General features: G+C 39.7%; 1 protein-coding gene across 3 annotated transcripts in view; it reads left to right on the top strand.

The window, feature by feature from the left end:
• Positions 1-9,902, top strand: part of SMAD9 (SMAD family member 9) — a 61,127-nt gene extending 51,225 nt beyond the window's left edge. For all 3 annotated transcript variants that reach the window (XM_060079902.1, XM_060079904.1, XM_060079903.1), the window contains exons 5-6: positions 3,210-3,466; positions 6,387-9,902. In XM_060079902.1, the coding sequence (XP_059935885.1) occupies positions 3,210-3,466; positions 6,387-6,530 (401 nt within the window). In that variant the 3' untranslated portion in view covers positions 6,531-9,902. The remainder of the gene's footprint in view (positions 1-3,209; positions 3,467-6,386) is intronic.
• Positions 9,903-12,911: the final 3,009 nt, after the last annotated feature.

Raw genomic sequence — 12,911 nt, 5'->3', positions numbered from 1 at the left:
CTTTTGATCATACATTAAAAAAATTTTATTTTGAAAAATTTCAAGCTTACACAGAAGTAGAGTCATGTAACAGATTTTCATATGACCATCTCCAGCTTCAATAATGAGTCACATTCTGTACCATTCTTTTCTCCTGTCCCATCACAGTATTTTTACAAGAGTATTTTGAAGCAAATCTCAGACCTCGTATCCTTTCTCCCATATATTTAAGTATATGTCTAACTACATAAGGAATTTCTGAAAGTATCATCATTAATCACCCTCAGAAATATGCACTTTCTTCAAGCTCCAGAGGATCCTGACAGTCAGCCAGATTTTAAAATAGTTGTGCATCTTTGATGGGGAGTAAAGACTGGTGAGGCCCTTTGCCTTTGGGTTTCTCTGAAATCTTGATCTTACCTTAGATGGCCTGGACTCAAAAGAATGTCACCCTGCATTTCATAGAGTTTCTAAGTCAGTACGATTACACTTCTTCACAGCGATTAGTTGGATAGTTCACTTGTATTTCAATAAATAGTGCATTTTTTAATGGGAAAAAATAAAATAAAATAGTTGTGCAGAAGAGAGGGCAGCAAAGCCAAGGGGAATATCAATTACAGACTCCAGGGAACGTGTTGAGTTTGTGCTCATAAGTTCAGGGTGTTTTCCAAGCAGAGTGGAGAGGCATCAGGGTTCTCTGAGCTGGGCTGTGGGGTGATGAGATTACTTTCTGCAGGGATATCCTTTCCCCACCCCCACTCCCACTCCGGAGGGGATCCATGCATATTCCTTCCACTTTGGACGTCCCCCTCTGACTGTTAGTAGGTTCCACAGCATTGGAACCCACTCACTAGCCTCACTAAGCCGCTGTCCTCCCCGCCTCCCCTCCATCATCTCTGTCATTCAAGGCTGCAGAAGATGCCAGAAGGGACCGACCTGCAGCCTGACTCAGCAGATCCAAGTCAAGCCCAAAGAGTCCTAATGAACCACCACACAGGACTCCAGACTCCCTAATCTCCTAAAGGGTGGGTGCAGGCACACACAGATGGAAAACTCAGATGAAGAAAGATGCAGCCCGAGGAGAGAGGTAGTCCGAGGTGTGGGTACAACTTGCCCAAGGACCCCGTCGCCTGGCTTCTCTCGCGTCTCAGGTGGCACCTTCTTTGGGCGTTTATCCTTACTGCTCACTGTTCTCTATGGCGATCTAGCATCTCACACACGTGGTTTGAAGCCACTCTTCTGGCCTGTCAAATGGATGCAAATAAAATCCCCTGCTTACTTGACTGCTTCGATGCCGCTGTCTCTAGCCCAGATCCAGCCTCCTTCGCAGTGGGGTTGAATTCCCCCCGGCCCCCGTACTGAGGCCTGGCTCGGGCTTCGGCAGGGGCCTCCCGTGTCTCTCTTCTCACTCAGGATGCTAGACTACTGCTTCCTTGTTCAGTCTCTTCTCTGCTTTCCATGCTCTGCCAGCATGTCTGTGGCTGCGGATAAGACTCTAACAGGACTGAAAATCCTCCCCTAAAGAAACACCGGAGTCAGATACCAAAAATCTGTTCTCCTTAATAGGTTCTGGGAGGATTATATATTTGAAGGTCACTCAATTCAAAGACATGCTGAACACTTAGTAGCCTCATGTTCTGGCTCTTTTACCACCTGTTCGCTCTCACTTTGAAAAAACTCACAGCTACCCCGGAGGCAGGCCTTCCCCCTGGGAGTTTTTAAAGAAGTCTGCTTGGATTTGCCCCTGCCTAACCTCCAACATGTCGCTGCGGCCACGTAACTATGTCCCAGCTAATTAGGACAGTCCTTCTTCCTTCTCCTCACGGCCAGGGCCACGGGTGTCAGACCCTGGGCCGTTCAGGGGAAAGAACGATGGAGATGAGGAAGAAGAGGGAGAGGAAGGCTGAGCAGAGGAGGGGAGCTGGTCTGATCCAGGTGCTGAGAGGGGAGCCTTGGCCCGAATATCAAGAGCTGTGCTTTATCATCGTGACCCCGGGTCCATTTCTTCAGACTGTGTTGGAGTCTGTGGTTGGGATACATAATACTGAAAACCACTCTTCTCTAAAACTGTATTAAGGGAAAGGAAATCGGAAAAGGAAGCCATAAAGCTGGCGGGAAGTATAACGCAGAAGTGCCTCCACTGCTGCGGCTGTGTCCGAAATGTTTCCTAAATGCAGAGTTACGCACACCGGGGTCTGAGAACCCCTGGAGGTCTTCAATTCTATTACTTTTAAATGTTTTATTTTTATTTTTAAAAGATCCAAAATCTCTGTAAGTACATTCAGGATCATTTCTACAAACCCCTTGCCACTGCACAGTGATTGTATTTACAATCATGTTGACATTTAGTGCTGGACCATTTTGTTTCTGCTGAAAGGTTGGGGAACAATCGTTCTGGTATTTAATACTCACTAGACTAGAACATGTTCATCTCATCTAACCCCAGTCCCTTGTTATAAATTTATGTGGAATCTTAAACCCAGACATTTGGAGGGAAAGCAACAACTGAAATTTACTTTGAGCAGCAGCCTTCTCAGGATGCTTTGCCTTTCAGCTCTAAGAATGTGAGATAAAGTAGCATAAACTACATTTTGATTGTGTTTTTATATTTTATCTGAAAACGTGGCACAAATTTCACTGTTTGTAGGTAAAAAGAGGCATTGTTTCTATGACCTATAACTGTAGGTGATAAGCTTTAAACTAAAATGGGTCTCTTTGAGGTATTTATTAAGAGAAATGGATTTATAATTGTTGGTGAAATAAAATTTAAACTTCATTTATTGTTCCCTCTGAAGTAGGGTTAGTGTATGCACCTAAGTATTACCATGGTACTATCTGTGTCCAGTTCTTTTTTTTTTTTTTTGATGTGTTCTGCATTATGTATTTATTTTGCATCTAATATTATGAGATCTTCCTTTTAGAAGGAACAAGCGTGAGATTGAGCAAGTGATGGGAGTAGTACACGAGGCCTACTTCTGTGTTCTTGGTGCTGATCGTAAACCTGGGTTGCAATCCACTTTTAAATGGACTCATGAAAAAAATATAGATGATAATTAAAGCAAGTCAGCCTTTGGGGCACGTGTAGCACTAATCAGTGGTTGGTGATATTAAAATTAACCTCACAGTTGATAGTCACATCTCTTGAGGTTACAGAGGTGGATGAGAAGGGAAGGGTGATAAATCCAAGCGAAAGTCGGTGCTGGTGTTGGAAGACTGTTCTTGCCTCGTAGGCGTGCATCTGTACTACGTCGGCGGAGAGGTCTACGCCGAGTGCGTGAGTGACAGCAGCATCTTTGTGCAGAGCCGGAACTGCAACTATCAGCACGGCTTTCACCCGGCCACCGTCTGCAAAATCCCCAGCGGCTGCAGCCTCAAGATCTTCAACAACCAGCTGTTCGCTCAGCTGCTCGCCCAGTCTGTCCATCACGGATTTGAAGTCGTTTATGAGTTGACTAAGATGTGCACCATCCGGATGAGTTTTGTCAAGGTAAGGAGTGCTTGCTTCCCAATTGTAAGATGAGAAATGAAAAATAAAACCAAAAGCACTCTTCGGTTGATGTGGCAGTTAGACAGTCAGGGCAAGTAGACAGCAGTTTGCCGGGGGGCAGAGGGCGGCACTGTCTTTCATTGTTTTTTGGTTTTTTTTTAAGTAAATACAAATTTAATTTAAATTTTTATTATAAATTTTACAGTAAAAGTAAAATGAACAATATCCTAGAAGTCAAAATTCTACCTACAGGTAATGGCAAGAGTAGGGAAACTGCAGAGTCCAGATTTTACCAAACAATGTACAGCTTTCATGATCAGCAGCTTAACTGGGAAAAGCATGAGCTCTGTAAGCAGACAGATTTCAAATCAAATCCCTGCTCCCCTAACTAACAACTGATCAAACAAGGTAGCTATGCTATCTTTTTTTTTTTTTAACATCTTTATTGGAGTATAATTGCCTTACAACGGTGTGTTAGTTTCTGCTGTATAACAAAGTGAATCAGCTATACGTATACATATATCCCCATATCTCTTCCCTCTTGTGTCTCCCTCCCTCCCACCCTCCCTATCCCACCCCTCTAGGTGGTCACAAAGCACCGAGCTGATCTCCCTGTGCTATGCGGCTGCTTCCCACTAGCTATCTATTTTACATTTGGTAGTGTATATATGTCAATTGTTTTTTTGGAAGAGCTCCTCCATGAGTATGAAATCTCTTGTTTAGCAATTTTAAGAAAATTCTTAAGCATATTACTTTTGGAGGAAAACGAAGTTAAGATAGTTATCTGATTTTGTTTTTAACGCATAAGATAAAGTGACAATGATAATTGTATAGGACTTAATGCTACAGAGATTCTTCCATACCTCAAACTGCTGACCACCTATGGTCACTCAGTAAATGTTGGTGAATTCACCTGAATCAAATAACACACTCTCCTTACTCTTACAAAGCATACAGGCAAAGGAAGCAGTCCTGTTTATAACTAAGCTACAAAACAGACAGAACTGACTCTAATACAAGACAGTATGAATTAAGTGCTATGTATAAAGGTATAAACCAATTGGGATAGAAACATTGTGGGGCTGTGATGAATTCTAAGACAGCACTAGATGTTCTGTGTATGAATGTTTGTTGAATTTATCAAATTAGATCTTATTAAAATTGATGTGAAGGTTGGAGAATGGAGGAAAAGTTACTTAGCGGGAAGGAAAAAAACTGGATTTGCATGTTGAAGCTAAAGCCCTCAGTTTCATCATCTGCTATTTCATCCCTCGCAAAGCACTTGCAAATAGTTCTAATATTTCCAAATCTGAGCTTGTTTATCAAACTGAGTATATGCACGCAGTTTTCCCATTGTCATATATTCATCCAAGGAATCAGTATGGCTTGTTCCAGGTTTTCTCAAAGTAAAATTTATTTATTAATCCTTTAAAATTATCTTGAAAAATGTGTCCTGTTTTTCTATCCTTTTTTAAAAATTAATTAATTTATTTATTTTTGGCTGTGTTGGGTCTTTGTTGCTGCACGCAGGCTTTCTCTAGTTGCGGCGAGCAGGGCTACTCTTCGTTGTGGTGCACAGGCTTCTCATTGCGGTGGCTTCTCTTGTTGCAGAGCACGGGCTCTAGGCACGTGAGCTTCAGTAATCGTGGCACGTGGGCTCAGTAGTTGTGGCTTGCGAGCTCTAGAGCGCAGGCTCAGTAGTTGTGGTGCACGGGCTTAGTTGCTCTGCAGCATGTGGGATCTTCCCAGAGCAGGGCTTGAACCCGTGGTGTCCCCTGCATTGGCAGGAGGATTCTTAACCACTGCACCACCAGGGAAGTCCATTATGTCTTTATTGTATATATAATTTTAGTAATTATTTTAAAAATAAGAATAGAGTTTCCAATTGAAAAAATGACTTCTTGAATCCATTTCTTTCATGGTGACAAAGCAGTTTTATTCAAATTTACTGTTAAACTTTAAAAGTATTTTCACACGGTCAGGCAATTAAATACCTGAAAATCTTTTCAAACCTTCTGATGCTTCAGAGCCAGCAGAGGGCGTTAAATTGCCATTAACGAACAACCATTTGACTTGCGGTTACTTTGTTCTAGGCCTGTGTTTTTCAAATTAGGATGAAATGCCAATATCTCAGACGTAATTATTTCACTGTAACATAAGCTTGCATAGAAATCTTATTTTCCTAAGATCAGCAAGATGTATTTCTCAGATATGCAACCTTTAAATTCATAAAACTACACAATTCACAGAAAATAAACTTATTATATTGCAGGGACTTTTAAAAACATAAATCCCTAGCAAATATAACTACAGATGATCAGTGTAAAAGAAATGTACAAGTTCTCATCACAAGAAAAAACTGCAACCATGTGAGGTGATGGATGTTGACTAAACTTATTACCTTTATTTTTACTGTCTCTCCTATGGATGGTCACAAATGGCAAATTGCCAGAAGTGAGCCAGCGGGGGAGAGGAGAAACAAGCTTTGTTCATCAATCCTGAATAACCAAGAGCACCCTCAGCCCTCGCTTTACAACGTTCAGATCCAGTCATTGATCTGTAGTGAGCAACCATCTTGTACAAAACATGGGTCTTCAGCATTAAGGGGGTGAACATGAGTTCAAGCTCCTTTCCCTGCGGAAGAGCAAGTGATTTGCCAGGGTCTCTGGCATGGCTAGAACCCAGGCCCTCTCTAGGTCCATGAATTTAGTTGTGAACCCAGGAGGAAACCATGGATGGGGACTCAGGGTATCTGGTTGATGCAAAAGTTGTCCTGTACTTGCAGGAACGTAGAGTTCACGTTCTCAGGTCCCAGGAACTGCCCCGGCTTGGGTGGGCTGTGTCCACCGGGCCTGCTGGGGCCTCTGAAGGCTGCCTGTAAAGTCTGGCACAGTCACTCCGCTCCGTTTTTGCTTTTCAGGGTTGGGGAGCCGAGTATCATCGCCAGGATGTCACGAGCACGCCCTGCTGGATTGAGATTCACCTTCATGGACCACTGCAGTGGTTGGACAAAGTTCTGACTCAAATGGGCTCTCCACACAACCCGATTTCTTCAGTATCTTAACAGTCCTGTTTTCATCCACATTTCTATAGGATAGATGCTATTGCAGGCAGTGGCTTATATCATTTCAGATTTGCAACTAACTGAAGTTTCTAAGTACATGTGTAAATACATATAATATATACTATTCACATTTTGTATCACCATTTGTTTTGTGTTTTCTAGTTAACCTGATGCCAGTACAGTGCAATTAGAAAAGCAGGTTTTCTTGTGCCTATGCTCTAATAAGCAGCAGCTTCTTTTGTGGCAGAGAACAAATGAGAGGCAACTGTAGGAACAGTATTTGAAGGGTGTTGGTGGAATAAAGGCAGCTTTAGTCCACCATGTCATGTAAGGCATGTTGTGTGGCCAATCTGGAAAAATATTAAAACTGTTTACATAGCAAAAATCAGGTACTAGCAGCACTACAGCAAATAACACTTCAGGACAAAACAAAGCTATCAAACCCATAAAATTTAAATAACCTCACTGTTAGTGCTACTGGCCAAAAAAATCAAGCTTTTAAAATCAGTTATGTAAGATAAGTCACATAAATTTTATTTCTGAAGTTGAAATACCCATAGCTGGACTATTGTGCTGATATGAACGGTACATTTTAAACAAATTAAACTGTGATGGGAAAAGAAAGAAACTGTGAAGCTGAGAGTCATGTTGCCTCATTATCTACCACTGTAAAAAAAAAAACGAATGAGTCTAATATGGGAAGATAAATATGAAAATAGCATGAAATGAGCTATATTCCCCAATTGCAAAATAAGACCAGAACTTAGTCTGATAATCACCCACGGAGATGCCTGCTTTCCACATAGGAAATCTCGGGTTCCTGTTTTCCTGTTGATTCATGTCAGGCAGCTCTGCAGATTTCTGAGTCTGCACAGTGAGCTCTACGGCCATGTATGTCAGTCAGTCCTGTGTGCGGAAGCAGTAAAATAAGAGCATTGGACAAAAGCACCCTGTTTACTTATACCTTCTCACGTTCCCACGTTCAAAGTCTCTAGGTGAGGGCATGCCTTTTGCCACATTTTCCTCACATGTTGGCAAATCCTCACATGTTGGCAAATACTAACTGTTCACAGATGACTCAAACAGTGGTGAAGCCTTTGAGAAAATCTAGACACACTGCTGGGATCAAATTTGAGTTATTTAACTTAGTGTCTCTATTGATTAAATGATCTGCTGGTCATATGTGGTAGCCTCTTCTAAAACTAAAGCTTCATACCTGGAAATAACTTCCCAAGTAAGATAATAATTTCACAATCCCTATCATTTCTGAGGAACAGTGGTCCTGAATAACAGGACATTTTAAAAAATGTATCCACAACATCAAAACCTGTTCTTATTTACCCTTGGATGATAAAGAGAGGAAAATTTCCCAAATTCCTAGGTACTTTCATATATATATAATTCCCACCCACTAAACACTGCATTGCTTGGAAAAAATATTTCCCTTTTTAAAATGTGTAATTTAAGAAGGTAATTATGCTTGTAACAGACGGTACTTCAGCGATCCAGGAGGTTTCTTCATTTATACATTCTGTCTCAACTCTTTCTAGCATTAGTGCATAGTAGTTGTTTCTCATTAAATTGTATTCAAGGTAGGAATGATCATGTGAAAAAGATGTATGTGTGAGCTACCGCTGTCACCTCTTGTAATGACTAGTGTTACCTAATAGAAGCTTCCCTATATACAATAGGAAATATTACATTTTACATTAAAGCTAGGTGGTCCATTTAGCGTTTAGCAAACTCCGTAGTATATTGGTTCATCAACTATGTATGTGCCTGGCACAATGTTTGTTAGGTACTGTGGAATCGAATGTAAACAAGAGACCCGTCCCAGCCCTCTGGAGCTGAGAGTCTTAAGAGTAAATCTGTTTGTAGAATCATCTTCATGTTTCAAGAGCTTTTAAAACAAACCATGCAATCTTTCTTATGCTTGAAAAAAAGTATAATTGACTTCTTAATTATCTCTATTTTGAAGCTGATTTCCCTTCTCTTCTGAGCAATCAAGTAATGGTTGAAGACTTCCTTGGATAAATGCTACTTTTCTTCTGTCTCAAAATTGGGTTTTTTTCCTTTTGCTTCCCTATTTTTCAATAATTCCTCATCTCCCCTTTTCTTGGAAAAGGCATTAATATGGTGAAGTCATCCTCATACAAGTACTGTTGCATGAAAGAGCATTAGGTACACGTGGTTTGGGCTCCAGGGAGCAAACACAGCTTTCTGAGTCTCTCCATCAGTGCTCAGACTCCTCCTCTGGTGATCTTATACCTTTACAGGATTAATTGGTACTAGTTGCTTATAAATGACATGAAAAAATACATTGAATTTTCATGCAGCTTTGGGAAACCAGGACAAAATATTCCAGTGAATCCAAATTATTTCTTCAAAAAATAAATGATTAAAGTGGTACATATGCATCATTACCAGTCCTATCTCACCAAAAGCCCTTATTAAGATACTGTGAAATTCAGAGAATTTAGAATTGATGAGAAGTTAATCCTTCAGTCACTGTAAGAGCCACATTTTAAATCAGCCTTTTAACATTTTTGCCGGCAAGAATTGTTAAAAATAGTAATGCAGTATTTGATTTCAAACTTCTAAATGTGCTCATTTAGCATTCATTCCTTGAGACAGACAATCCAAAAAATGTCATAGCATTCTTTTATAGGATAGTGAGCAAAGTGGACATGCTAAGCCATTAATTGCATCAGCCAAACATGTTTAAGGTTGCCATAGACAAGGATTGTGCAATAGAGAATAACAACATCTGGCCTGCTCACAAGACCCAGAACATTTATGGTCTTGTTCAAGCCTGTTTTTTGTGTTTTTTTGTTAAAAATTTGAGATGTGAAAAGTTTGTTTTAGTTAGATGATATTTTAATACCTGCCAGTGCTTTGGACCTATTAAGATGTCACTTCTCAATACATTTATGTTTTGTTATTCTTTTCCTTTTTTTTTACACTCAGTATAAATCAGGAAAAGTTGTATAACAACCTAGCATTTAGAATTTCCTTTTCATTGTCTTCTTAGGAACTGAATACCCCCATCACAGCAACAAAAGCATTTTATAAGTACCACTTGCTAGACTTTAAGCACCTGCTTAACTTTGAGTATGTCCTGAATATTTGGTATATATAGTCAACAAATAAAGCAAAATATAACATGCATTCCAAATTTCATCTTTTCCTATTAAGGATTTAACAGCTGAACTATATGACAAGATTAGGTGATCCTGGCATATGTTAAATTCAAATTAATGTAAAACGAACAAAAAAGAAACTTTCTATTTAAGTAATGTTTTTGATTATTGTAGCTAGGCTTCAATTATCCTTCAAATGCACACTTACACTGTTACCTGATTGTTTATAATAAAGAATACTGTACCTATGTGTCTTTTGGCTTATTTTTCCCTGCAGACGTCATAGAAGGATTTCTTGCATATGAGTCCTTAAGATGATCTTAAACCATCCTATTTTGAAAATAGGAGGTTTTTGAAATCCAACATCCTATAGAGAAATCAGGTAACAGTTTTGAATTAAACACCTCAGAATAACTGGCATTAAATATAGAACCTTGCAGGGAGGGATAAATTAGGAGGTTGGGATTAACATATACACATTTATATATAAAATAGAAAATATATATATTCATATATAAAATAGAAAAGAATATAGAACTTTGAAGATACTTTGCAGTAATTTTAGAAAGGATATGCATAGAAGCTTTTTTTCTGGATATTAGCAAATATTAAGTGATATTACAGTATATAGGAGAGAATGAACAATTTTATTACTGCATACATCTGTACATTGCTATATATTACCTATTAGAAAGGTGCTAAAGAAGGCAACTGAGGAAAATGAAATCCAGGAGGAATATGAACATATCTAAAACTGTAAATGTTCTATTCCCTCCATTTAAATTTCCTTCCAGTCTATAAATGGAGGGGGTTAAATATGTAAATATTTTGAGAAAACCTAGCCGCCTTAACTTGATCAAAGTTTTCCTTTTTTAATTTTTTTTAAAGAAATGGAGCCCTTTAGTCAAAAGAAATATTTTGTGGAGTTCCAAAATGTAAACAGATGAAAGACAAGCTATTCTGGTTCGATACAGGTGAGGATTATGAAGCTGTAAGTTTATGGAAAGCAGTGTTTGTGTCTTGCTTGTCTTTGCATCTCCCATGGTTCCTGACCCTGTTCTGGCAACCAAAATTTGGTATTGGCCTTCAACCACTAACTAGTACAGATTTTTAAACGTATCACTGTATAGACATAAAATATTGTCTTTAAACATTAGCCCATCTAAGAGAAGGAATATTTTCATCATCCTAGGAACTTCCACATATTCGTTTATTAGACGATTCTTGTGCATCACCTGCTACCAGGCAGGCACCATAGATGGCAATGACAACACAGTTTCTGCCTTAAAGAAGCTTATCATCTGTGGAGGAAATGAACAAGTAAACCAATAAAGGTCAGTGTGCTATCAGTTGTGACAGGCTGCCAGGGGACCAAGCAATGACACCTCTGTCAGGCCCTGGATGGGTACCCAGGAAAGCTTCTGGGCTGATCCACCTTGCCTTCCTTCCCATCAGTTCCCTTAGCAAGCCTCCCAGACATTTCTAAACCAGCCTAGGTGCCTGATCTCTGTGCTCCCATCATAATTTGTGCTCATCGATGGTCAGTTATCAATTCCTGCACCAAATTGTTTTCTCGTCCATCCATCTCTATGAAGCTGGGAGCTTTTTAAGGGCAAGGATTGTATCTATTCGTGTTCAGCATTTTCCAGCTGTTGTTTGTTTAGAAAGGCATTTGGGGTTCACATTATAAAGGCAGAAATGGTATTTGTCTCATTCTCCTTTTTTAAACTCAGCAATTATTTAATTTCTCTTCAAAATAAAAATAATTTCAAGCCTTCAATTACATGTCCAGTGACCATGCTGCAGCTGGTGGTGATGAGAGAAGCATGCTTATGATTTAGTTTGCAAATATTCAGCTGCACAGCAGTAGCAAGGGAAGATAGCTTTGACAGTTAAACTGTTAAAATTGTTTTTATTCTAAGCACTTATTTTCAAAATGTGAATTTGAGCAAAGACAAGATGCATAGGAATTCTGATGTAACAGGTTAACAAGGAGTATAAAAAACGTAACAGTTCTGAAAGTTTATCTCTGTATGATCACTGATGATTCCATTATTTGCATGCATCTGATAAAAATGTTATGTATGGCCTCAGATTTACTCCAGTAATCTGAAAGATGATGTTAAATGGAGTAAATATAATGAAAATTATATTCAGGTTTGTTTTTTTAAGCCAGAAATTACTCACACCTGCAGTATGTTATTTGGAGATAATGTTTGCAAGTGACAGGCTAAATTTTCTCTAACCTCATCATTTAGAAAGAAGAAAACTAAACATTCTAAAAATAACCCACTGATGTTTAATGAAGATGCCTGTGGAGAGAGGCTCAGGAGTAGGGGTAAGAAGACTTTTTCTATCAAGGGGCAGACAGTAAATATTTTCAGCTTTGCAGGCCATGTGGCCTTTGTAACTGTTATAACTACTCAACTCTGACACTGCAGTGCAAAAGCCACCCTAAACAATATGTAAGTGGATGGGCATGGCTGTGTTCCAATGAAACCTTACAGACATTGAAATTTGAATTTCATATAATTTTCACATCATGAGATGATTTTCTTTTGATTTGTTTTCAGCCATTTAAAACTGTAAAAACTATTCTTAGCCTGTGGCAGTACAGAAATGAGCTGCGGGTTGGATCTGGCCTGGGGTGGGGTGTCCCAGTTTGCTGAGCCCTGCTCTAGAGGATGAGAAGCTGTCTTGAATGTACCAACCACAACCATACTCCCATCTGAATGCAGGCTCAGGAGACACCCCAAGCCCGACCGCGAGAACCCCTCAGCTAAGCTCAGCCAACCCTTAACACTGTGGGTTGGGCAGGGAGGTGATTATGGTAAGCCACTCTGCTTTGGGGTGGTGTGCTAGATAACTAGTCATAAACGTGTGGAATGTTGATGAAACTTTTTCTTTGCTTCATCCAGAAGCCTCAGGTGGGAGTAGCTTCTCATCACAAAGCACAGGAATGCCTGTTTGGAAGCACCTACAATTTTTTTTTTTTTAAACATCTTTACTGGAGTATAATTGCTTTACAATGGTGTGTTAGTTTCTGCCGTATAACAAAGTGAATCAGCTATACATATACATATATTCCCATATCCCCTCCCTCTTGCATCTCCCTCCCACCCTCCCTTTCCCACCCCTCTAGGTGGACACAAAGCACCGAGCTGATCTCCCTGTGCTATGCGGCTGCTTCCCACTAGCTAGCTATTTTACATCCGGTAGTATATATAAGTCTATGCCACTC

This window comes from Mesoplodon densirostris, chromosome 17 (genome assembly GCF_025265405.1).
Source record: "Mesoplodon densirostris isolate mMesDen1 chromosome 17, mMesDen1 primary haplotype, whole genome shotgun sequence".
Classification (NCBI taxonomy): Eukaryota; Metazoa; Chordata; class Mammalia; order Artiodactyla; family Ziphiidae; genus Mesoplodon; species Mesoplodon densirostris.
The sequence above is the reverse complement of the archived record's forward strand: the minus strand, read 5'-3'. Positions and strand labels throughout refer to the sequence as shown.